A 27,877-nucleotide genomic window follows, 5' to 3' on the forward strand; every position below is an offset into this window, starting at 1 on the left:
AAAATTCCATGATTTTAAGATGAATAGCCATTATCCCATGCTTAACCCTTGTTTTCTCGATTATGATGATTGAAAGTGCGTTTTGAGTTATGGAAAGAGAATTATGGAAATATGCATTTTCTTATGAAATTAATGAAGTATGATATAAGTGACTTTGAGAGTAAAGCATAAATGTTGTTGTTGTTGATCCTTGTGAAAGGATTTCTCACATAAAGGATTCTATGGTAGAAAGGTTTTCTCACCTAAAAAGAATAAAAGTTAAAGAGCTATTCTAATGATGAGGCAAGCGGCGATTGCCCATGTCCTCTAATGAAAAAACAGGAAGCGTTTACCCATGTCCCTTAAAGATAAAATGAATATGATTGATGACTATTCCATGGGAATTATTCTTAGTACCGAGTGGACGTGTGGCGATTACCCGTGTACCATAAATTATGTGCCATCATAGGTTGTCTTAAATAGACATTAGCCATTGGATCCACATAAGTTAGAAGTTCATGGTTCTTACCTTGGCATTTGAGAACACCTCTTTTCGGTGGGGGTAAACACTGGATTCCATGTTCTAGCTCACATGGTCTATGTGTGTTAAGGATAATTTCCCACAACAAGTATAATGATAAACTAATAAGGTTACTTCAAGAGGTATTTCACAAGTGTTCAAAGATGGGTTTTACTTGCATTTGACCATGATTATAATAATGTTTTCTAACCTTTTTCTTATGGTTTTAACTTGGTCTTTGCATGACATGAAAGGTCCTTTTTAGCATAATTTTATATCTTTATGCATTGCTATCATAGTTGATACATCTTTGTACTAACACACACTTTTGTCTACATTGTATCTCAAATGTAGGGTTCGACGTTCCAATTTCTCATCCCCGTGGCTAGAAGTCACTTTGGCGATACTTAGTAGTGGTGAGTCCTCATGTTCCGAGGACCGAATATTTTTTTTCTTTCAATATTTTCTCTTCACATGCTGTATGTGATAAACTTAAAGGACGTGGAACTACATATTGTTTAGGTCATGTGGCTCTTGTCACCGAACTTATGAAGAGCCTGGCTGAGACAAAGCTAAATACTAAAAGAAAAAGAAAGGTTCGGTCCTCGGAACATGAGGACTCACCACTACTATGTATAGCAAAAGTGACTTCTAGCCACAGGGATGAGAAATTGAAACGTCGGATCCTGCATTTGAGAAGCAATGTAGGCAAAGTATGTGTTAGTACAAAGATATACCAAGTATGATAGCAATTTATAGAGATATAAAATCATGCTAAAAATGACCTTTCATATCATGCAAAGACCAAATTAAAACCATAAGAAAAAGGTTACAAAACATCATAATAATCATATGGCCAAATGCAAGTAAAACCCATCTTTGAACACTTGTAAAATACCTCTGAACTAACCTTAGTTCATCATTATACTTGTTGTTTGAAATTATCCTTAACCGACATAGAGACCATGTGAGCTATAACATGGAATCTGGTGTCTACCCGACATAGAAAAGAGGTGTCCTCACTTTCCAAGGTAAGAACCATGAACTTCTAGCTTAAGTGGATCCACAAGCTAATGTCTATCTAAGACAACCTTTGATGGCACATAGTTTATGGGACACGAGTAATCATCACTTGTCCATTCGGTATTAAGCATAATTTCCACGAAATAGTCATCAATCATATTCATCTTATCTTTAAGGGATATGGATAATTGCCTCTTGTCTTTTACTATGGGCACATGGGTAAACGCCTTTTGTCTTGCCATTATAATAACTCTTAAAACTTGATGCATAATTTAGTTGCGAAAACCTTTCAACACTAAGAATCCTTTTTGTGAGAAAACCATTCGCATTCATGTATTGAGTATTATGTGAGAAATCATTTTATAACAATGAACAATAACAACATTTATGATTTACCCTCAAAGCAACTTAGGTCCTTTTTATCAATCTCATAAGAACATACAAATCTTCATAAATTCGTCTTTCATAGTTCAAAACCAACTTTGAATCATCAAAACCTAGAAAACATGATTTAAATATGGCTTCATTGGAATTCATCTTAAAAACATGGAATTATGTCAATTCATGCATAAATTGCTCATAAAACAATCAATTATATCAACTTTGAAAGGAACCCATGACATGGAAGAAAACCCTAACTTCAATTTGAGATTTTTAACTAGTAAATTGGAGAACTTAGGAACCCTATGGAGGAAAGAGTTCCATAGGTGAAAACTATCATACCTTGATTCCAAAAGCTTTAAATCAATGAGGGATTATGAGTCTTGATCTTGAAACCCTAGCCTCCTTCTTCCTCCTTAGAGAGAGGAATATTGGAGAGGATGACTTGTTCAACTTTAGGGAAATTTGGGGGAGTGAATTGAATTGGTTGGCTTGGGGGGTTAAAAATCATTATATAAGATTTAGGGAAAAGGGTAAAACGACAGAGGATTGGGTTAAAACAATTAGGCAAAACACCAAGAAGCCCCTTAAAATAACCGCCAACCTCCATCGACTATGGGAACCTACAGTCCGTGGTCCATCAACAGACCGTCCTAGTCGACCGTCAATGGGTTTAGAAACTTTTTTTCTAGGCCTTCGAATGACAAAACCCATGTTAAATTAGTGGTAGCCCAAGCTCAAGACTTTGTAATGATTGTTGGAGAGCTCAGGTCCCAGGAGGTCAAAATTGTACATAACCTTATTGTTTGTTGCATAGTAGATAAACTTCCTCCTTCTTGGATTGAATTTCAAAAAACTAGGTGCCACAAACAAAATGAAACTTCTCTTGAAATGTTGATAATGAAAATCTGCATGGAAAAAGAGGCAAGGAGTCAAGATGCACTTTCAATGATGATTTTCCTAAGATTACGTATATTTTCTTGCTGAAAAATAAAAGTGATGTTTTTAAAAATCTTAAAACTTATCTCCATGAGGTTAAAAATCCATTTGGAAGAAAAATAAAAAGAATTAGAATTGATAGAGGCCGTGAATATGAGTCAAATGAGCTTAATTGAGGTTGTCTAGCCCTTGTGAGGCTAATGGATCCCAAGATTACTAAGTTGGGTAAGACAGTTACCACTAGTTTTTTCCTTGGTTAGGCTTCAAATAGTACAACCTATAGACCTTTTAATCCTGAAGATAATATTATAATAGAATCAGGTGATGCTATTTTTCATGAAATTAAGTTTCCTTTTGATTGTAAAATTAGTGGGGGTCAAAGGATTGAACAAAATATTTTGTCACTACCTAATTCTTCTACTTCTACTTTTAAAAATAAAGAACTTGAGGATTTTGTGTTAAGAAGAAGTAAAAGAACAAGAGTACAAAAAGATTTTGGTCCTGATTTTTATGTGTATAATGTTGGAGATGACCCTCTCACTTTGAAAGAAGCTTTATCTTCATGTGATTCTTTTTTTAAGAAAGAGGCTGTAAATGATGAAATGAAATCACTAATTTCTAATAAAACTTGGAAGGTATTTGAATTACCACCGGGTTGTAAAACAATTGGTTGAAAATGGGTCATACGGATAAAGTTGAAACTGGATGGATCTATTGATAAATATAAGGCTAGACTAGTTGCAAAACGTTTTAAACTGAAACACCTTGCTATTTGAAAGAACTAGAATTTGAAAGAAACCATTGTTGGAAATAATCAAATTTGGAATGTTTGACAAGTTAAGCTAAGTATGAGTTTTTGGTCAACTTCAAATGACCATAACTCCTAATACAAGATGAGTTAGGTGGTCTACAAGATATCGAATGAAAGGTCTTGGAATTATCTTTCCAACGCCACCGAGTTTGCTAGTTTTTGAGTTTTTATGAGAGAGATCTGTCCATTTGAAGTTGGGCTGTTTGAATAAGGAAAGTTACACGAATTTTAGAGGGTATTTTGGTCTTTTTATTACCCAATTAATTATATCCATTTTAGTAAATTCTTTGGGGTCTAAACTGAGTTAGTTTAGTTTACGCACTCATATTTCACGCTAGGGTTTTTAGAGAAAGAACTCAAGAGGAGAAAAGTCAAGTATTCTTGGAGATTTCTTGCGGAATCGAAGTCGTTTCGCCAAGGGTTGATCCCTAAAGAGGTATGTGAGACTTTCATAGCGTTGAGTTCATTCACCCACGCGCCAATCATGTTTAGTTCAGGGAAATTCGTTTTAGAAAGTTGAAAGTTAATGATTTTGAATTGTGTTCTTGAATATTGGCTTTCGTTCTTGAGTAAAGTTAGGATTGTTGAGTTCTTGAGGAAACCTACTCGATTTTAGAGTCGTTATGAATAGATTTTTGTGTACATATACTGGGTATTTGAATCTATAGAGAATTTGAGAAAATTCTTTAAACTTTTTTTAAAACTTGAGTTTTGAGTTAAGAGTTACAAATGAAATTAATTTCTTCAAAAAGAGTATATGGGAACTAAGTATTACAAAAACTTAATGTTTTCATATTTAATCAAGAGAGGAAACACCGATTTCCAGGAGAGCCTTTGATCTAGTTTTTGAGTAATTATCTCAAACCACAGAAAGAGTTTTTTGTTTTTAAACATATAAGCTGAGTATTTTGGGAGTAGTATTGAGCACCGATATGGGGACGAGTTCATTACAACTCAATGTCTCCATAAACCATGTAGCCAACGTGGGTAGAAAGGGTCATACTTTTTAGATGATTCCTTAATGGTTTTTAGCATATACTAGTGGATCCACTTAGTTGAGGTGTTCTATATCCCGACAAGTTATAGGACAGTTTTTGCAGCGTGGGCGAGACTCTGTGTATCATCACATAGCTCATAGTGATGGTTGTGGATTAGAGAAACTCTCGCATAATTATATAACTTTACCATATGATTAAATTTGAGTTGTTATTTACTGTTTAAATGCTTTATATAAACTGCACATTTACTGTTGTTTGAATATGCATTTGAGTTGAGTATCCATGAGTTGAGTAAAGCTAAGGTAAGTGTTCTTTCAGAATTCATTTCAAGCTTATGTCGTGTTTAGTTTTCCCCTCGCATGCTCGTACATTCAATGTACTGATGCCATTTGGCCTTCATCATTTTATGATGCAGCTACAGGTAACCAGGATCAGCATCCAACGCCTCGTTGATCCAGTTGAGCACTCAGAGTTAGTTGGTGAGCCTCATTGCTTTCCGGTGGATCCCCTTTCAATATGTTTTTAGTATTTCAGTTATTAGGATGATTGGGGGTCTTGTCCCAACATCCCTCATAGTTATAGAGGCTTCATAGACGAATAGATATAGTTCATTAGTCTTTCCATTTTCAGTTGTTTATGTTGAGACATCGAGTTTCCATTTTGGCTATTCAAATGTTTTTTTAAGACATTCTAAGTTATTGCATGAGTTATCTTTTGAGATTGTTTCTGATTATTTAAAGTCATCCTTTAAGAGTTAAGCCATGCCAAAGGTTCGCTTGGGGCAAACAATGGTTCTCGAGTGCCAGTCCTGTTCAAATTGTAGGCTTGGGGAGTGACAAGCTTTGTATCAGAGCATACAGTTCAAGAGCCCTAGGGAGTCTATGAAGTCATGTCTGTAGAGTCCTAGTTATTGGTGTGAAGCGCGCCACATCTATAATTAGGAGGCTGCAATATTGAGGAACTCTCACTTCTTTCATATTCATTTCATGTGATAGAGTTTATCTCTATGAAAGTTTCTTTCTAACTCGTGCTGGCGTGTGTCTTTCAGATCATGCCTCCACGAAGAGCTATCTAAGGTCATCCGGCTAGGATGAATATTGAGTAGCAAGGGGTACCTAATGCACCAGAAGAGAAACCCCAAGGAAAGGTCACCAATGTTGAGTTTCGGGAAGCTATCAGAATGCTAAGTCAAGCGGTGACCAATCAAGTTAGGCAACAGAGAGGGGCTCGACAGGAAGTGGCTGATACTTCAAGGATCCGCGAGTTTTTAAGGATAAATCCTCCAAGCTTCACTGGTTCAAGTGTCACTGAGGATCCGGAGAACTTTGTAAAGGAACTGCAGAAAATGTTTGAGGTTATGCACGTTGCCGATGCTAAGCGAGTGGTACTATCTGCCTATCAAATGAAGAGTGTTGCAAGGACTTGGTTTGACCAATGGAAGAAGGGTAGGACTAATGATGCACTGATTTTGAGCAGGGTTGTATTCAAGAGTGCTTTCTTGGGGCGTTTCTTTCCCATGAATTGAGAGAAGCCAAGGTATGGGAATTCCTTTCCCTTATGTAGGAACTATGAGTGATCATGCGTACAGTTTGAAGTTCACCCAACTTTCCCGATATGCTCCAGAGATGGTTGCTAATATAAGGAGCAGGATGAGTCTGTTTGTTGTTGGGTTGTCTCGTATGTCAAGTAAGGAGGGCAAGGCAGCTATGCTAATAGGGGATATGGACATAGCGAGACGTATGGTTTATGTGCAGCAGGTTGAGGAAGAGAAGTTGAGGGATAGAGAAGAATTCAGAAACAAAAAATCTAAGACATGGAATGAGCCCGTGCAAAAAATAAGTGATGTGAACCGGTCTTCCTTTCAACATAAGAAAAAGGGACCTGCTCCATCATCTGCTAGTGCACCTGCACAAAGGAACAAATGTGAGTATAATAATAAGAATTCGTAGAATTTCAAAGTTAGACCTGCTCAGTCTAAGGGTAGTGTGGCACAAGGGGGTAATTGGGCTCCTACATGTGCTAAGTGTGGTAGAAACCACCAAAGTGCTTGTCGTGATGACTCTACTGGATGTTTCAAATGCGGTCAACAGGGTCACTTCATGAAAGAATGTCTTATGAACATGCAGGGAAACAGAAATAGGGGCAATAGAGCCCAATCTTCTTCAGTTGCTCCACCATAAAGGGCTGCACCTAGAGGAGCTACTTCAGGGACTGGCAGAAGAGCAAACCGCCTATATGCTATCACTAGTCGCCAAGAGCAATAGAATTCTCCAAATGTTGTCAGTGATATGATCAAAGTCTTTACTTTCGACATTTGTGCTTTGCTAGATCTAGGAGCGAGTCTATCTTTTGTGACTCCTTAGGTTGCAATGAATTTTGATGTTCTTCCTGAGAAACTTCGTGAGCCCTTCAGTGTTTCTACATCTGTTGGTGAGTCTATTCTAGCTGATAGAGACTATCGTGATTGTACTATATTTGTCAATCACAAGAGCACCATAGTTGATTTAGTTGAGTTAGACATTGTAGATTTTGATGTTATTCTGGGTATGGACTGCTTCATTCTTATTATGCATCCATTGATTATATAACTCGAGTTGTTAAGTTCCAATTTCCTAATGAGCCAGTCTTTGAGTGGAGTAGTAGTTCAGCAGTGCCTAAGGGTCATTTTATTTCATACCTTAAGGCGAGAATGTTAGTTTCCAAGGGGTGTGTCTATCACTTAGTCTGCGTTAATGATTCTAGTGTTGAGACACCTCCTATTGAGTCAGTTCTAGTTGTGGGTGAGTTTCCTGAGGTCTTTCCAGATGATCTACTCGGAGTCCCTCCAGAGAGAGAAATATACTTCGGTATAGATATTCTTCTAGATACTCGTCCTATATCTATTCTGCCATATAGAATGGAACCAACATAGTTGAAAGGGTTAAAATAGCAGTTGAAAGATCTCCTTGTGAAAAGTTTTATTTGACCAAGTGTATCACCTTGGGGCGCTCCGATCTTATTTGTGAGGAAAAATGATGGTTCCCTTATAATGTGTATAGGTTACCGTCAGTTGAACAAGATTACTATTAAGAAAGAGTATCCCCTTTCGAGAATTGATGATCTCTTCAGTCAGCTTCAGTATGCCACTTGTTTTTCTAAGATAGACCTCAGATCTGGCTACCTTAGTTAAGAGTAAGGGAATGTGATATTCCAAAGACCCTTTTTCAGGACCCGTTTTGGTCATTATAAGTTTCTAGTCATGTCGTTCGGTTTAACTAATGCGTCTGCAACATTTATAGACCTTATGAATAGAGTATTCAAGCCTTATTTAGATATGTTTGTTATCGTATTCACTGATGACATACTAATATATTCAAGGAATAAGGCAGATCATGCTAGTCATCTCCGAGTAGTTCTCCAAACTCTCAGAGATAGAACTATATGCTAAATTTTCTAAGTGTAAGTTTTGTCTTGAGTCGGTGGCATTCTTAGGCCACATTATTTCCAGTTATGGGATTATAGTTGATATTTAGAAAATAGAGGCCGGGCAGAATTGGCCTAGACCCAGATCTCTAATGGATATTAAGAGTTTCTTGGGGTTGGTTGGCTATTATAGAAAGTTTGTAGAGCGGTTCTCATCTATTTCATCCCCTTTAACCAAGTTGACTCAGGAAACAGTGAAGTTTCAATGGTCTCAAGCTTGTGATAAAAGCTTTCACGAATTGAAAACTAGATTGACTACAGCCAAGTATTGAACTTACCCCAGGGTACGCAAGGCTTTGTTGTATATTGTGATGTGTCCAGAGTTGATTTGGGTTGTGTGTTCATGTAGAATGGTAAAGTTATAGCTTATGCCTCCAGACAGCTGAATGTTCACGAAAAGAATTATCCAACCCGTGATCTAGAGTTGGTTGTCGTAGTATTTTCTTTGAAAATATGGCGTCATTATCTTTGTGGTGTTCATGTGGATGTGTTCACTGATCACAAGAGTCTTCAGTATGTATTTAGTTAGAAAGATCTTAATCTCAGACAAATGAGGTCATTAGAATTACTCAAGGATTATGACATGAGTATTCTCTATCACCTAGGTAAGGCTAATGTTGTTGCTAATGCCTTAAGCAGGTTTTCTATGGGTAGTAATGCCCATGTTGAGGAAGAAAAGAGACAGTTAGCGGAAGATGTTCACATACTTGCACGATTGGGAGTTCGTTTAATAGATTCCAATGAAGGAGGAGTGGTGCTGATAAATGGGGTTGAGTCATCATTAGTGTCAGAAGTGAAAGAGAAGCAAGACCAAGATCCTATTTTTCTTAGATTAAAGGTAAATGTTCATAAGCAAAAATTAATGGCTTTTGAACAAGGAGGAGATGGCGTATTGAGGTATCAAGGTAGGTTGTGTGTACCAAGGGTGGATGAACTCCAGGAGAGGATCTTGGAGGAAGCTCATAGCTCAAGATATTACATTCATCTGGGTTCCACAAAGATGTATCGTGACTTGAGAGAAGTATATTGGTGGAATAGTATGAAGAAACGTATTGCTGAGTTCGTTGCTAAACGCTTGAATTGTCAACAAGTTAAAGTAGAGCATCAAAGGCCCGGTGGTATGACTCAGAATATAGAGATTCTGATATGGAAGTGGGAGATGATCAATATGGATTTTATTACTGGCTTGCCACGGTCCCGCAGGCAATATCATTCTATTTGGGTGATTGTAGATCGATGACAAAATTAGCCCACTTTTTGCCGGTGAAGACTACCTATTCAGCAGTGGATTATGCCAAGTTATATCTTCAAGAGGTAGTAAGACTTCATGGAGTTCCAGTTTCGATTATTTCAGATAGAGGTGCACAATTTATTGCACAGTTTTGGAAGTCACTCTGGAAAGGTTTGGGTTTAAAGGAGAACTTGAGTACTGTTTTTCATCCTCAGACAGATGGTCAAGCAAAGCACACTATTCAGACTTTAGAAAATATGTTGAGGGCTTGTGTGATTGATTTCAAGGGTAATTGGGATGATTACCTACGTCTCATTGAGTTTGCTTACAACAATAGTTAACATTCTAGCATCTAGATGGCTCCTTATGAAGCTCTTTATGGGAAAAGATGAAGATCTCCTATTGGATGGTTTGAGGTTTGTGAAGCTGGGTATATATGACAAGACTATGGAGAAAGTTAAGATTATCCAAGAATGGTTGAAAACATCGCAGAGTTATCAGAAATCCTACATTGATGTTAGGAGAAGGGACTTAGAGTTTGAAGTAGATGATTGGCTATACTTCAAAATTTCACCCATGATGGGTGTTATGAGGTTTGGTAAGAAGTGGAAGCTTAGTCCCCCGTATATAGGTCCTTACAAAATATCCAAAAGGATTGGGAATGTTGCTTATGAGTTGGAGCTACCACAAGAGTTAGCAGCAATTCATCCAGTGTTTCACATTTCTATGTTGAAAAAGTGCATGGGCGATCTTTCATTGATTATACCAACTGAAGATATTGGTATTAAGGATAGCTTGTCTTATGAGGAGATTCCTGTTCAGATTTTAGATCACCAAGTTCGCAAGTTGAGGACCAAAGAAGTAACATCAATCAAAGTTCTGTGGAGGAATCAATTTGTTGAGGAAGCTACTTAGGAAGCTGAGGAGGATATGAAGAAGAGATATCCACATCTCTTTGAGCCCAGAGAAATTCCAGATCAAGGTACTAATTCTCTTCTTAGTTCTCTTTAATTGATATACTTAATGTGTTAGATTTGCTTGTTGGGCATTTAAGTTGAATGTTAGATGTTACACCCTTAGCCTACTAAGAGTAATTTCATTTGAGAAAGAATGTTTCCAAGGGGGAGATATTGTAACACCTCGTTATTTGAAAGAACTAGAATTTGAAATAAATTGTTTTTGGAAATAATCAAATTTGGAAAGTTTGACAAGTTAAGCTAAGTATGATATTTGGGTCAACTTCAAAAGACCATAACTCCTAGTATAGGATGAGTTAGGTGGGCTAGAAGATATCGAATGAAAGGACTTTGAATTATCTTTCCAACACCACCGAGTTTGCTAGTTTTCGAGTTCGCATAAGGGATATATGCTTGTTTGAAGTCAAGTTGTCTGAATAAGGAAAGTTACCCAAATTTTAAAGGGGTATTTTGGTCTTTTCATTACCCAATTAATTAAATCCTTTTTAGTAAATTATTTGGGGTCTAAATTGAGTTAGTTCAATTTATGCACTCAAATTTCAAGCTAGATTTTTAAAGAAAGAATTCAAGAGGAGAAAAGAGGAGAAAAGTGAAGTGTTCTTGGATCTTTCTTGCGGAATCGAAGTCGTTTAGCCAAGGGTTGATCCCTAAAGAGGTATGTGAGACTTTCATAGCATTGGGTTCGGTCACCCACGCGCCAATCATGTATTGTTCAGCGAAATTCGTTGTAGAAAGTTTAAAGTTGATGATTTTGAATTGTGTTCTTGAATATTGACTTTCTTTCTTGAGTTAAATGTGGATTGTTGAGTTCTTGAGGAAACCGTGTTGATTTTAGAGTCGTTATGAATAGATTCTTGTGTGCATATACTGGGTATCTGAATCTATAGAAAATTTGAGAAAAAGGATCAAATTTAGGCGAATTGGGGTTAGAAAACAAAGAATGAAAAAGTCGGGCGAATCTGGCGACCCAGTCAGCGTCGCGGACCTGCCCCACCATTTCACATAATATTTCTCCGCGTTGCAGAGCGGTTATGGACCCTTCTACCTCAAAATTTATTTTGCAACCAAATATTAAAATGCATCTCCGCATCGCAGACTTGCTTCCAGACAGTGATTTCTTGATTGTTTCTCATGTTTAACTATCTAAAAACAGTCCTAAACATCACGAGATCTTTCCTATCACAAATCATAATCCTTGAATCCACAAATTCAAATACAAGGAAAGTTAAGATCCAAGTCTAGAGAGTTCATAGAGTTCTTTCAAAACTATTTTGCACATGCTTTAAACTTGTTTTAAGACTTGAATTTTGAGTTAAGTAAGAGTAACAAATGAAGTTCATTTCTTCAAAAAGAGTATATGGGAACTAAGTATTCCCAAAGAGTAAATGTTTTCATATTTAAACAAGAGAGGAAACACATATTTCCAGGAGAGCCTTTGAGCTAGTTTTTGAGTAATTATCTCAAACCACAAAAAGAGTTTTTATTTTTAAACATATGAGCTAAGTATTTTGGGAGTAGTATTGAGCACCGATGTTGGATTGAGTTCATAACAAATCAATGTTTCCATACACCATGTCGCCAACGTGGGTAGAAAGGCAGATCGGTTAATGTAAGAACTATAAATAAAGGACCAAGATCCCCCAAATCCCTAAATGATAAAATAGAAGAGTCAAATATAATAAATGCAGTAATACTACCCATTGTAAGAGGTATCTTCCACTTTGTAATTGAAGGGTCATACTTTTTAGATGATTCCTTAATGATTTTTAGCATAGACTAGTAGATCCGCTTAGTTGAGGCATTCTATATCCTGGCAAGTTATAGGACAATTCTGGCAGTGTGGGTGAGACATTGTATCAACACATAGCTCATAGTGATGGTTATTGGCTAGAGAAACTCCCACAGAATTATATTACTTTACTATATGATTAAATTTGAGTTGTTATTTACTGTTTAAATGCTTTATATAAATTTCACCTTTACTGTTGTTTAAATCTACATTTGAGTTGAGTATCCATGAGTTTAGTAAAGTTGAGGTAAGTGTTCTTTCAGAATTCATTTCAAGATTATGTTGTGTTTAGTTTTCCCCTCCCATGGTCATACATTCAATGTACTGATGTCATTTGGCATGCATCGTTTTATGATGCAGATACAAGTAATCATGATCAATATCCAACGCCTCGTTGATCCAGTTGAGCACTTAACGTTAGTTGGTGAGCCTCATTGTTTTCAAGAGGATCCCGGTTCTTTATTTTTTTTAGTATTTCTGTTATTAGGATGATCGGGAGTCTTGTCCCGACATCCCTCATAGTTTTAGAGGCATCATAGACGGATAGATATAGTTCATTAGTCTTTCCATTTTCAATTGTTTATGTTAAGACATTGAGTTGCCATTTTGGCTAGTCAAATTTTCTTTTAAGACATTCTAAGTTATTGCATGAGTTATCTTTTGAGATTGTTTCTTATTATTTAAAGTCTTTCGCTAAGAGTTAGGCCAGGCGAATAGTTTGCTTGGGGTTAGCAATGGTTATCGAGTGCCAGTCCCACCCAGTGATATACCATGAGTTTACGGTATTTTTGATGCATTTCACTTAGAAGTTGTGTGTTTCTAGGGCTATATTGTATTATAAATAAAGTGTTTTGTATCATGTTTGCACGAAATATGCTTGGAATATAGTTGACGGAGATGATAGATGAAATTACAGAACGAGCTACCCACAGAGTGATCCACGGACCGTAGGTCCTGTGACGGATCATCGTTGGGCAGGCGTAGATGGAGCATCAGGGAACTCTGACCAAGTGTGGAACTTCGAAGCAACTGACGGATCGTAGGTCAACCCACAGGCCGTCCTGCACATCCGTCGATGTGTTCAGAGAGTTGAAGTTCATGAAAAATCCTAAGTATGGAGCCACGAAAGGGGACCTACAGACCGTAGGTCGACCCACGGTTCGTAGGTCGAGTCATCACTTGAAGCCACGTTCCAAACAACTTATTAACTTCTTTCGTTTCCTTTTTATTTAGGACATTTTTTCTATAGATAGGAGTTATAAACCTCATTTTTGTGGGTTAGAAAACATTGTTTACTCTTAGTTTTTGTGTTTTGTGGAAATAACTTGCAAACTTTAGCAACTTGATTTCCGTATTTCGGTTTATAAGATTTTCACTTTGAAATTCAATTGGAGATATCAGGTTTCTTCTACTCTAATCGTAAGTACATGAATTATTTTTATCAAAATATGAATTGTGTTCTTTCAAGCATGAGTAGCTTAATCCACAACTAGGGCTGTGGGAACCATGAGCAATTAACAACGTACAAATAATAATTAAGTAATTCTTGAATAATGTTAATGCATGTATTGGTAATTCTTTCGATTAGAAGTATTTTTAACGGTAGTTAATGTTAGAACTCGCCTCGTTCCTACTTGCCGGACCAAGGAGATAATGAATAAGAAAAGAATTAACAACAGAGATTTAGTGGATGTTATCTAATAGTCTAATGTCAATCGGTGTGAGGGTGAAAACTAAGCCATACATTGATGTGATGTCTAATCTGAGGTAAAGGTAAGGGTTAGTAAAGCATACACTCGTAGCCGGACCAAGGTGTAGTGAAATTCCCTATTTGGAGGACCAATCACTTAGGGATACCTATCTTACCAACTTTGCATGTTAAATACTAGGAAAGGATTACTATTATTATGATTATTGCGTTAAAAGCTTATGGGGAACCCATACACCCTAGTTTCTCTCTCATATTGATAACTTAAAGTTTGAATCCTGCTCATTTGTTACTTAATCAAAAATTTGTTACTTGCTTACAAAACCTCTCTCCCCCCCCCCCTTTTATTACTTGTCTCCAAAATAGTTTGCCTAAACCGATATAATAGTGAGTTAAGTTTAAGTCTGAACCATATTCCTCGTGGGATCGACCCCAACCTACAAGTTGGCTTCTTTATTTGACAACGATCGCTTATACTTCTTTAGGGAGGTATAATTTGAGTGTATCACCCAGGGTGTAGGCTCAGGGCGTGACATAAACAACTAGAAAGCCTAGAATTTTTTGATACTTTTTCTCCGGTAATTAGAATTAGATCCACCAGACTTATTATCGCTTTCCCTACAATTTTTTATTTGCAAATTCATCAAATGAATGTAAAAATTGTTGTTTTAAATTGAGACCTAAGTGAGCAAATATAAACGGATCAACCCAAGTAATTTGTTAAAGCTAGCTAAGAAAGGAAAGTGTGTAAACTTACTAAATCCCTATATGATTTAAAACTTACCAAAGCAATGACATTAAAAGTTTGATTCCTGGATAATAAAAGCTGACTTTTAAACAAATGAATGTGATAAGTGCATTTATCATAAGTCATTGAATAATTCACATGTTATTATTTATTATATGTTGTTGATTTATAGATCTTTGGCTCTAACATGAATGTTATTGATGAAGCTAAAAATATTCTTAGAAGGAATTTTGATATGAAAGATCTTGGTTAGGCAAATTTTATTCTTGGAATAAAAATAACAAGAACATGTGATGGAATTTTCCTTGACGAGTCACACTATGTTGAGAAAATTTTAAAAAAATATTTTCTTGATTGCAAGAATGTATATTTAAATCCTTTTGATTTAAGTGTTCACTTATTTCCCGTTGAAAGTGAAAATGATATAATGAATCAAAATGAATATGCTAGCATAATCAAAAGTTTGAGATATGTGACTGATTACACTAGGCTTGATATTGCATATGCACTAGGAGTACTTAGGAGTTTTACAAGTAAGTCAGGTAATGAACATTGACATGCTATAACAAGAGTTATGAGATATTTAACTGGGACAAAAAATGTGTTTTGTTCTATAAAGAAATATCATGTTGTACTTGAAGGCTTTTCTTATGCAGATTTAAATACTTTATCATGTGATTCTTGTTCTACCACTGGTTATATCTTTACTTTCAGTGGTGGTGCTATTTGTTGGAGATCAAAAAAGTAAACTATAATTGCTAACTCTACCATGGAGGCAGGACTAATTTTTTTAGCTTCAGCTAGTGAGGAAGCGAATTGGTTGACAGATTTATTATTTCAAATACCTTATTATGAAAAACCATCTCCTATTATTTTAATTCATTGTGATAGAGCTGCTGCAATTGGTAGATTTCAAAATCGTTATTACAATGGTAAGTCCAGAACTTTAAGGAGTAAATACAGTAATGGAAGATCGTATTTGACAAGCGTTACCATTAATGTTGACTATGTCAAATTGTGTGATAATTCTGCAGATCCTCTTACTAAGGCCTGAACGATAGAAAAGGTCAGGAGCGCATCGAGGGGGATGGAATTGAAGCTTATAAATCTTTGAGTCATATATGAGGAAACCCAATCTGGGGACTAGAGATCCTATAACCAGGTTCATTGGAAAAACTAATCATAAGATGACTTGTTGTAAAAATGCACTATTTTTTTTCCCTCCCTATGATGTGAGTGCGTTGTTTCCTGTAGTAACTTGTGAAGGTTGAGTTTACAAAAATCTTAATGAAAAATTGTAGTTTGTAACGGTGGAGTGTTAAACTTACAAGAGCACTCTCGACACATTTCACAAATGTGAATGTGGAAGCAGGTCGCTTCCTATGAGAATTGGGTTTATTCTCAAAAGTACTCATGAAATCGGGATAGCACAACGCCGTAACATGCTGGCTTTTAAAGATCATGGCAACACCTTGATTATTGTGTGTGAGCAGTGATATTTTATTTCCCTTAAGCAGTCATAGTTCAAGTTTGAGACCACTGAGACTCTGAAGTAAACATTACTATTTCACTAAGGGGAGGTTCAATGCAGCACACTCCTTCATTATGCATTGTAGTCTTCCTTTAGTTGATAGACTCTCTTAGTTAATATTTGAATTAGTGGGGGATTGTTAGTGAGGGATTTTTAATATTATATAAGTATGCATCCACATTGACAATTTTGTTTCTGTCCGTTAAAGTTGGCTCTAAGGCATTACTTCCTCTAATCATTGATGGTCACCTCTATTCATTAAGAGACAATGTGGAATTAAGGCTTTAAGTTATCTATGTGGAGGTGGGGTGTGTTTGGCGTGCACATGTGGAGTCCATGTGGCATTTTAGCACACACATGGATGCTTCCGTTAAACAGAAGGGCATATGTAGTCTCATAGTTAGACGGGAGACATTTTGAGTCGAAATATAGTTTAAGGGTATATTTAAGCCATTTCGAATAGGTTAAGGATAGTTTTGACCCTTTTTCGTAGTCAACTATGTGGACATGTGGCATCCATCTATGGAGCTCTTTCCTCTATTAAGTTCCTAAAATTCCTCAATTTTTAAGTTAGAAATCTCCAATTGAAGTCAAGGTTTTCTTCCAAATCATGGGTTCCTTTCAATATTGATATGAATGATTGTTTTATGAACTCTTATGCATTAATTGAGAAAATTCCATGATTTTAAGATGAATCCCCATTATCCCATGATTAACCCTTGTTTTCTGAATTATGATGATTGAAAGTGGGTTTTGAGTTATGAAAGGAGAATTATGGAAATATGCATTTTCTTATGAAATTGATGAAATATGATATAAGTCTCTTTGAGAGTAAATCATAAATGTTGTTGTCGTTGATTGTTGTAAAATGATTTTTCACATAATTACTCAATACATGAATGTGAAAGGTTTTCTCACATTAAGGATTCTATGGTAGAAAGGTCTTCTCACCTAAAATGAATCAAAGTTAAGGAGCTATTCTAATGATGAGGCAAGTGGCGATTGCCCATGTCCTCTAATGAAAAGACAAGAGGCGATTACCCATGTCCCTTAAAGATAAGATGAATATGATTGATGACTATTCCATGGGAATTATTTTTCGTACCGAGTGGACGTGTGGCGATTACTTGTGTACCATAAACTATGTGCCATCATAGGTTGTCTTAAATATACAATAAGCTAGAAGTTCATGGTTCTTACCTTGGCATGTGAGAACACCTCTTTTCGGTGTGGGGTAAACACCGGATTCCATGTTATAGCTCACATGGTCTCTATGTGTGTTAAGGCTAATTTCCCACAACAAGTATAATTATGAACTAATAAGATTACTTCAAGAAGTATTTCACAAGTGTTCAAAGATGGGTTTTACTTGCATTTGACCATGATTATTATGATGTTTTCTAACCTTTTTCTTATGGTTTTAAGTTGGTGTTAGAATGACATAAAAGGTCCTTTTTAGCATGATTTTGTATCTCTATGCATTGCTATCATACTTGATACATATTTTTACACACACACTCTTGCCTACATTGTATCTCAAATGTAGGGTCCGACGTTGTAATTTCTCAACCCCGTGGCTAGAAGTCACTTTGGCTATACTTAGTAGTGGTGAGTCTTTACTCTTTACATGTTCTGAGGACCGAATCTTTTTTTTCCTTTCAGTCTTTACTCTCCACATATTCTATGTGATAAACTTAAAGGATGTGGAACTATGGACTGTTTAGGTCATGTGGCTCTTGTCACCGAGCTTATGAAGAGCCTGGCACAGACAAAGTTGAATATCGAAAGCAAAAAAAAAAGATTTTGTCTTCAGAACATGAGGACTCACCACTACTAAGTATAGCCAAAGTGACTTCTAGCCACAGGGATGAGAAATTGAAACGTCGGATCCTACATTTGAGAAACAATGTAGGAAAGAGTATGTGTTAGTACAAAGATTTACCATGTATGATAGCAATTCATAGAGATAAAATCATGCTAAAAAAGACCTTTCATACCATGCAAAGACCAAACTAAAACCATAAGAAAAAGGTTAGAAAACATCATGATAATCATATGGTCAAATGCAAGTAAAACCCATCTTCGAACGAACTAACCTTAGTTCATCATTATACTTGTTGTTTGAAATTAGCCTTAAATGACATAGAGACCATGTGAGCTATAACATGGAATCTGGTGTCTACCCCACACTGAAAATAAGTGTCCTCACTTGCCAAGGTAAGAACCATGAACGTCTAGCTTAAGTGGATCCGCGAGCAAATGTCTATCTAAGGCAACCTATGATGACACATATGTTATGGGACACAGGTAATCATCACTTGTCCACTCGTTACTAAGCATAATTCCCACAAAATAGTCATCAATCATATTCATCTTATCTTTAAGGGACACAGGCAATTGCCTCTTGTCTTTTACTATGGGGACATGGGTAACCGCCTTTTGTCTTGCAATTAGAATAACTCTTAAAATTTGATTCATAGTTTAGTTGCGAAAACCTTTCAACACTAAGAATCCTTTATGTGAGAAAACCATTTACATTCTAAGAAAAACTAACGTTCCAACACATCTCCAGAACATGTTTCTTTAAAGCACAACTCTTTACTTTCATTCAAAGCCCTAAACATTCAAGTGAAATTTGAACAATGAGTAGAGTACTTTATTTTGCTGACAGCAGTTAAACAAACAAAACAAATTCAACTGTTTTCGGAAAGTCTGGCACAAACTGATAGCAGTCAATTGGCAGCTTAAAATTTTTTATCCAATTAAACAAGTAGATAGCACATAGATTTACTCCTCGGCAGTCACACTTCGATCTCCTTCACAGGAACCAGCCCCTCACTCCCTCCCTCCATCCTGCTCATCTTGGCACTTCAAAGGCTGCACTTCTGCTCATCTTTGCACTCCAAAGGCTGCTTAGAGCAATCAGAACAAAGCAATTCCAAACAAAAAGTCTCCACATATTCAGTGTTATTTATACATCTCCCACATTCACTACACCGTAAGATGCAAAGTGAGCAGGCCCTACATTCTTTAGTAGCTTCATCTTTCACTTGGCAACCCTCTGCAGGACAATCATAGACCAACCTTACTTTTTTACATATCGGGCAAAGTTGAACATCAATAGCCCGACTGTCATCAACCAAACGATAAATATTCCTTCGAGAAAAGAAATGGGGTTTGTAAACATTTTGCCTCGTCTGGCTATCTGCACCTAGAAGAAACTCCAGCTCTTCAAAATGTTCATGCATCACTCCATAAAGACCGCCAATCCACAGGTTCTTTATACCCATTTTACCTCTTTGACAGTTAAAAGACTTCAACATATTTACAATGCCTTCAATACTGAGTCTTGTACATGCAGGAACAAATAACTGCATGAAATAAACATAAGATTAATAAGCACAACATTGTACATTAACGCACACACTACAAGTAGCAAAAGGGACCTTGTACCGAAGAAACTATTAGGGATCGTTTGGTAGAGTGTATTAGAAAATATAATGCAAGCATAAATTCTGTGTATTAGTAATACTTTGTTAGGTACACTTGTTCATGCTATAACTACAATCTATTGTGTATTACCAATACCATGGATTTCTAGGTATTAGTAATGCAAGGGATTTTAATGCATGCATTAGCATGGTTAAAGACTCCATTGCCCCTCAAAATCTTTTACATCTTTTCCACTATAAGAGTGAAGGGTATCTTTGTAAATAAATGTTTGTATGCAATGCATGCTATTTTTAATACACAAAACCAAACAATGCATAAGAAATAATCTATGTATAATTAATGCAAGCATTACTAATACACTCTATTTAGCATTATTCTTATACACTCTACCAAATGACCCCTTAACAGCAAAAGGGTATTGATCCTGCACTAAACAGTCTGTCTAGCAAGAGTACTTAGCACTAGGCACACGAGAACGAAAATGAGGAAATGACAGAACCAAACAGCCTAACATGCAACCTGTCTAACAGACTTATGTTTCAATCCACAATTCAAACTTCTGCAAGTAAAAGCTAAAAACCGTAAAACATGGCTTTAGTCTCCTCGGTTAGGTAATGCAAAGAATACAATGACCATCAGAAGTTCAGACTCTTCTTACAATTTAAAACAAGGGAATGCTGGTGATAGAATCATAGAACTACATCCAGATTGATATCGGAGTCATTAGACAAAATATGTATGAATCATGTTCTAATTCACATAACTTCCATGAATAAGAGTGCATTTAGGAAGTTCAAGTTAGTCCAAAAGATATTCAAGCTGCACTGTGACAGACATCAGTAAGCAATTTATGTCATTCGTTTTTTTTGATAACCGAGAAATCCATCAGTGACCCGCCCCCTTTGGACCAATCAGACCAACATTTCAGTCTCTCACATAATATTCAGGAATAAATGGCTAAAATGCAACATGTATTTACTCCAGAAACAAAGCAGGTTATTAGAATGTTTTTAAGTGCATCATGTTAACATCAACAAGCATACAACAACCATGCCATCATAGTTAGAACCACAAACACCACAAATATATTAAGAAACATAACGTAAAATGAACATAAACAACAAAGTTACCAAGATAAAAAAAAATGAAGATGAACAACTAACCTTTGTCAAATGTGGATTAGAGTCAAGTACCCGCCTCAAACCGTCATCTGTGATGCGGGTGCACTCTAACAAACTCAAGCATTGTAAGTTACCTTGAGCCCTGCTAGTCAATTGCAAGAGGATATCATCGCTGATCTCAGTCAATGGATTTTCAATGTGAATGCTTTTCCATAATAAAGGATCATTTTTTACAGTAAGCCACAAGGACCTGCAAACACTTTCTACCGTCAAAAGATCCTTCACTCCAAGGTAACCAAGAGCAAAAGATAAAGCCTCATGAGGGGCTCCTTCATCTTCACCAGAGCAAGACATCGCCCCAGACCCTGTTTTCATGGTCTGGGAAAGAAAACTGACTGAACCTACATTATTGAAGCCTGCAGTGTCCCCCACATTGCAAGCTGAGCCAAGACCAACATGGGCCAAGGCGTCCCTCATATCTCTCTCCCCAATAAGCCAATTCACTGGATCACCTCTATTCAGTTTGTCATCAGACTGAACGTGATTAATAGGGAATGATTGGAACCTCATAGAATCGTTCCAAATAAAATCAAAACCGGCAAATAAACCATAGTCCTCATTACTTGGACCGGCATGGTTTCTCCTACATCCTCCATAATCAACTTCCAAATCCTCAAGCCAACCCGTAATGGCTGTGATAGTGGTGCTTATATCCATCCCAAATGGATCAGCAGGGAGAAGATCAATGATATCCTCCGATACCGACTCCGAATAATCACACTTGTCTACTCTTTTCCCCCCATAACCATATTCAAACCCGTCATGCGGTTCCCGACAAACACGCCACGACCAAGGAAAATTCTCCACATTATTCTCCGGAACACCCTCGACTAAACACCCATTCACAATTCTCATGGGTGATACCAAATTATCCTCAGATATATGTGCCGGAAATATGGGCCTATGCGAAAAATTTAACGCCATTTATGGTTTAGATCAACTCTAACAACAGCTAAAAAGGAATACTCTAAACACCTAAAAGTAGGATTTCTTTTTCTTCTTTTTGGTTTTTTCTTTTTTCTCTCTTTTTTGGTGACGCGAAGCTTATTAGATTCAACAAGGAAACCCTCAATTTCGGATGGTAAACTAAAAGACAACGCACCTAAAATCTCACTGAGCTTCTTGTAACAAAAAATCTGAATAATACAATAGAATCAATCAGCGAAACAACACCTGACTTCTTTTTTATTTTTCAAAATTTTTACTATACAAATCAAATAATAAGGAATCAATGAATATTTGACAGAATAGGAAAACTTAACAAGCTAGGGTTTTGCAAAAGAATGTGTAAAGAGAATAAATCGAAAAAAGTGATAGACAAAAGAACCTGATTCAGCGTAAAAATACAAACCCTAATTTGCTCAGCGAAGAACACAATCGACAGACAGAAAGGCTGAAATCGTCGATTAGAGCAGATGAAAAATCGGGAAATTGAAATTCCTCCGAAATTAAATCAGATTCAAAAAAAGTAACAAGGATAAAGAAGAAATCTGCCGATCGAGCTCAAAGAGAGCGAAATAGGAAAATACAAAGAAATATAGAGATAGAAAATTTGAGGGTAGCTGTTTCGGGGGTGGGGGTGGGGGTGGGGGTTTGAGGGTAAGGGTAAGGGTAAGTTTTAGGAGAAATTGTGTATTGAAATGAGAGAGTCAAAAATTATACCGACACGTGTCCGGTGACTATCTCTTACTTGTATTACGCTAAAAGTCGTGGCGGGAATGGATTTCCCTCCTTTTCGACTCTATTTTCTCGCTTCAACACCTTTTTACATTTTTCTTCTCCATTCAATTAATATTTTTATTTTTCTATCTCATAATAAATAATAAAAACTTCTTACCAATGCTTTCATTTCATCAATATTTAATTGTTTTACAAAATTATAATAGCATGGTGTTTGATTGGATGTATTAAAAAAAATAATAGCCCCTATATATGTAATCTTTGGTTGAACGTATTTAATAATTTATCTGAATATTATTTTATGTGAAAAATAAATTATTATTTTTTATAATATTGAATATAATTGACTAAATACAAAATATAATATGGAAATCTTTTATAATATTATAAAAGTATTCTTAAAATAGAGATGAATCAGACAATGACTTTGAAGTGGATATTAATGAAAAGAGAATAATTATTGATCTTTCTGAAGAGTATAGGAATTTCAAGACTTCAAGAAGACATTTCAATAGGTCAAACAAGCGAACTAAAAGCACAACTACTGAATAGGTTTATACTGACAAAAAAGAGCCATATATATAGGATATGATAAGAATAAATGTTGGTAGTAAGGATAGCTTATTAAGTAAGCTAAGCGAAGATGAACCTTACTATCCAAGTGATGAAGGTCCTAGCTTTGAATTAGAGTAACAAATAGGTTGAGGTAATGGTAAGGAGGTTGATCAAGTTATGAATAAATCTATTAGAAAGAAGACCAAAAACAAAGTTGTGTTTGATCCAACTTTTAAGAAGATTGTTATTAAACAGATTTGGTGTTTGAAAGTGTATGAGAATTTAGGAAAGCAATAACCAATATGTGTTATCTCTTGTATTCAGGAAACAGAAACAGAAACAGAAATAGAAATAGAAAAGATGAAATAGAAAGACAGAAAACAAACAATCTCAATCCACAGAACTCACTGTGTATCCTTAAGAAATTTCATTCCCTCAAGTACCTAAGGTTATAGATTAATTCCTCCCAAGATAAAACGGATTAACTATTAAAGAAGTAGTGGTACCTCAAACTTAAATAATTTCAGCGAATTCAATAATTAGTAACGAGAGTACACACAGACTCGATCGAACGACAATTATATTTGTAAGAAAATGTATGCAGAAGAGAGAAAATTTTCGGTGTTCGAAAATGAGAGAAGTCTCTCTATTTATAGTCAACAACAAGTGTGAACGCACATGTTAAGACAAGACATGTCTGTTCAAAACGTTTGTGTCTTTTGGGAAAAGAATTGTCTGTTCGAAAGAAAAATGTCCCTTCTGAGCAACTATACTGTTACGAGAAATCAATTTCGTTAATTAATTAATTAACGTTCTAAATTAATTTTAAGAAAAAGGAAACTAATTGATGCGATTGATTAAAAAAATTGCCTAAGAAATTATCAATCAATCAAATTATTTGCCAAAGCCAAAGTCGAAGTTGAAACCGAGCGACGACGACGACTGTAGACTCAGTCGATCGACAATTTTATTTGTAAGAAAATGTATGTAGAAGAGAGAAAAATTTTGGTGTTTGAAAATGAAAGAAGTCTCTCAATTTATAGTCAACAGCAAGTGTGAACGCACCTGTTAAGAAAATACATGTCTGTTCAGAACGTATGTGTCTTTTGGGAAAAGAAGTTTTTCTTCGGAAGAAAAATAGGTTCAAGGAGATCAAACGATGACAGTTCAACATTGTCAAAAATTATTTTATGATATATTCTCATGATGAGACAATGCTCAGTAACCAAGATAAATACATTAGGACTTTTTAATGGTTTCTAAGTTTGATACAGGGTATATCAAATATTGTATCTACGGGATAACACATATAGAAATCACCTATGTAAGTGTGAAGTGTAAGACGCTTCTCTAAGCACTTATTAACCAAGACGTGTTCACGGTTGAAACGAACAAAACAATGAGAACCAAAAATATTTCAATGGTTGATTGTGTGACTTATGTTGTCTATATATACACCAAAGCTCAACAGTTCAAAGATATCAAATCTACCGATTGACTGAGTATGTCTGATATATATTCACTACGAAAAGGTCAAAGGGAAACCTACTTATCCAGATGCAAATAATCCTTACGTACGAGACACACAAGTTTTTCATGCATATGTTTTCACAATAGCCATTCCCCATTCATGTGGGGGTTTATTGAGTTTAAGCAAGGTGTGAATGTGAAATAAGAATGAATGAGAAACTGAGAAATGTGGGGGAACCAATTTGGAAGGAAAATTAAATGTCATTTCTCTCATATTGGAAGAACAAAGGAAAAAGTTTGTCCTTATATTAGGAAACACTTCCTTTAGTTGTTAAAGGGTTAAGTAGAAAGTGCCCCCTCGCGCAGTCATCGTCGCTCGGCTTTGGCAAATGATGTAATTGATTGATAATTTTTAGGCAATTCTTTTAATCAATCTCATCAATTAATTTCATTTTTCTTAAAATTAATTTAGAACATTAATTAATTAATTAACAGAATTGATTTCGTGTAACGGTAAAGTCGCTCAAAGGCAATTTAAGTATAGGTTCAGATGCAATAGCTTCTTTTAAATTCTGAAAAGCTTCTTGACATCTTACTGACCACACATACTTAACATCTTTCTTCAACAAATCAGTCAAAGCCGCTGCCCTTTTCGAATAACCAGCAATGAACTTTCTGTAATAGTTAGCTAACCCAAGAAACGATCTCAAATCCTTCACGCTGCGAGGTGCTTGCCAATCAACAATGGCCTGCGCTTTCTTAGGATCCATCCTAACTTGGTTTTTACTAACAAGATGCCCCAAAAATTTTATCTCTTGTTGAGCAAATTCACACTTTTCCATCTTAACATAAAGCGTATATTTCCTCAATTGAGACAATACCATATTTAAATGATTAAAGTGTTCCTCCAATGTTCGACTATAAATGACAATATCATAAAGATAGACAACTACGAAATCATCAAGATAGTCAAACAACACATTGTTCATCAAGTTGCAAAAGGTAGCCAGAGCATTGGTTAACCCAAACGGCATTACAAGGAATTCATAGGAGCCATATCTAGTTACACAAGTAGTTTTAGGCTCGTCGCCTTCAGCTATTCTTACCTGCCAGTAGCCTGCCCTGAGATCTAGTTTAGTGAACCAACATGCTTTGCTCAACCTGTCCATCAAATCTTGCACCAATGGAACCGGATATTTATTCTTCACAGTTGCCTTGTTTAGAGCTCTGTAATCTACACACATTATCATCGTCCCATCCTGCTTCTTTTGAAATAAAACAGGTGCACCATAGGGAGCCTTAGATGGTTGAATCAGCCCAGCATCCAACAACTCATTCAACTACTTACGTAATTCAGCCAACTCCTTAGGAGCCATACGATAAGGAGCTTGTGCAGGAGCAATAGTGCCTGGCATTAATTCAATCTTGTGATCAATATCCCTCCTTGGCGGCAACTTCTTTGGCAGTTCAGGCGGCATCACATCAGCATATTGTTTCAGTAATTTAGCTACACAATCAGGCACCTCTACCTTGACATCAGGCTTTAATTCGACCAAGGCAGCAAGTATAGTTTCTTTACCTTTCTTCAACCCTTTGTCGATTGACATAGCCGACAACAACATTTCTTTTTCCTTCTTCTTTGCAACTCTGTTGATCTTCCCAAACGGATAAATACCTTTCACAAACCCAACATTGTTCTCATTCATTATCATTATTCCATCTAAGTGTGGAAAAGGAACAAACTGAAATTTTCTTAGGAAATCAACACCAAGTATGATCTCAAAATCTCCTAACGGCATCACCATTAAGTTATGTTTTCCTACCCAATTCTCAGTTGACAAAGACACCCCATAAGCCATGCCCACAATGGCTTGTGCCTTAGCATTAACTTTTTTGACGTAGGAAGGACTTTTAGTCAACTTAAGTCCCAACTTTGCAGCAATATTTACATCAATAAACGTATGAGTAGCCCCTGTATCAGCCATAGCTATCACACATTTTTCTTTAACCTCATTTCTATATGAATCAATGAAGCATGTGGATTTCAAGTCTTAGACGTCCCCTCAACATTATTAACCAACGTAATATGATTGAAAGACAAACCTAACGGATTCACCATAGCAGCCACAACTTCTTCTTCCTCTTCATCCTGATTCATCTTTCCAGCAAGCAAAGTGTTCACCCTTTCCCGGTTTGGACAAGACTTAGCCAAATGAGGACCACCACAAGTCCAACAGCCTTTCAAATTTCCATCTTTATTCTTTGGTCTGTTTTCTTTGTTTCCTTCTTTCATTGATGCCTTCCCTTTGTCATTAGCATAGTCTCTACGATTCTCCCTTTTACCGTCCCCTTTCTTCTCACCTTTTCTCTTAGCTTTTGAAGTAGAAGGAACATCAGTATTAGGTCGAGTTGTCCGGAAATCCACTAACGAATCTACAGCAGCAATTGCCCCTGGCAAATCTTTCACATTTTGCCTTCGAAGTTCGTTTTGAGCCCAACCTTGCATACTCGAAATGAAGTTGTGTAATTTATCCTCATCAGACATGTTTTGTATGTCTAACATCACTGAGGTAAATTCTTTGATGTAATCCTGCACCGAACCAGTTTGCCTCAGTCTTTTCAACTTATCCCTCGCAAGCCATGAAGCGTTGTTAGGAAGAAATTGATCACGCATTTCTTTTATTAACTTGTTCCACATATCAATTCTGGGTCGTCCAGCACTCACATCATCTGCATTCTGAGTCCTCCACCAAAGTTTAGCAGCACCATTTAAATACATCGTGGTGATATTCAACTTGTCCGTCTCAGGCACCCTTGCAGCAGTAAAATACTGTTCCATATCCCAGATGAAGTTTTCCAGTTCTTTAGCACTCCTTGCGCCACCAAATGCTTTTGGTTCTGGAATTCTAACTTTAGACGATTCCCCACGAATTGAGCCTAATGCTGCCACAGCACGACACAATACAACAACTTCTGTGCGAAGGTTTTCATTTTCCTTGTGCAGTCCTTCCAATTGTACTTTCGTTGCCTCACGAAAATTCAAGTCTTCTGCCATGTGTTCGTCAATCTCATCACGATACACATTGATTTCAGACTTTGTTTTCTCAGCATCTATTCTCAAATTGATAATCTGCGTCAAGAGATCCACCAAAGCAGAGTCTTTCGTTCGTTCATCAGTGATCCCAATGAAGGCTTCAACTCTGCGCAACAATTCCCGAAGTTCTGCGTTCGCCACCATCCTTTCAACCACACTTTGATACCAATTGAAAGAGGGTTGATTTTTTTCTTTGACACCACTCTTAGGCAGTCTACAACTCTTATAGACTTCAGCCTTACACTCTCACGAATTTGACTAAGTATAGAAATACTTCAACTTATAATTTGGGCAGTAAATCAAAGTAACAACACAGCCAACATACGGGAACTCTTCCCAACCTTTAT

General features: G+C 36.4%; 1 protein-coding gene and 1 pseudogene across 1 annotated transcript; both read right to left on the reverse strand.

Moving 5' to 3' along the window:
- The window catches only part of LOC125823828 (uncharacterized), a 116,026-nt pseudogene extending 88,352 nt beyond the window's left edge, over positions 1-27,674 (reverse strand).
- On the reverse strand, positions 18,775-22,318 carry LOC125823839 (F-box protein SKIP14-like). Its single transcript, XM_049503216.1, has 2 exons — positions 20,714-22,318; positions 18,775-19,468 (listed from the first exon to the last, which is right to left on the reverse strand). The coding sequence occupies exons 1-2, from the start codon at positions 21,653-21,655 to the stop codon at positions 18,968-18,970; spliced, it is 1,443 nt and encodes a 480-aa protein (XP_049359173.1). The 5' UTR covers positions 21,656-22,318; the 3' UTR covers positions 18,775-18,967.
- Positions 27,675-27,877: the final 203 nt, after the last annotated feature.

Source organism: Solanum verrucosum, unplaced genomic scaffold (assembly GCF_900185275.1).
Source record: "Solanum verrucosum unplaced genomic scaffold, falcon-dt-bn FXZP01000015.1, whole genome shotgun sequence".
Taxonomy (NCBI): Eukaryota; Viridiplantae; Streptophyta; class Magnoliopsida; order Solanales; family Solanaceae; genus Solanum; species Solanum verrucosum.

Bases quoted from the DNA above. Each gene is read 5' to 3' on its own strand.
- LOC125823839 (XM_049503216.1), bottom strand. From the start codon at position 21,655: ATGGCGTTAAATTTTTCGCATAGGCCCATATTTCCGGCACATATATCT. The intron at 19,469-20,713 runs GTTAGTTGTTCA...TATTTCATGCAG, and splicing joins CTAATCCACATTTGACAAAG to TTATTTGTTCCTGCATGTAC.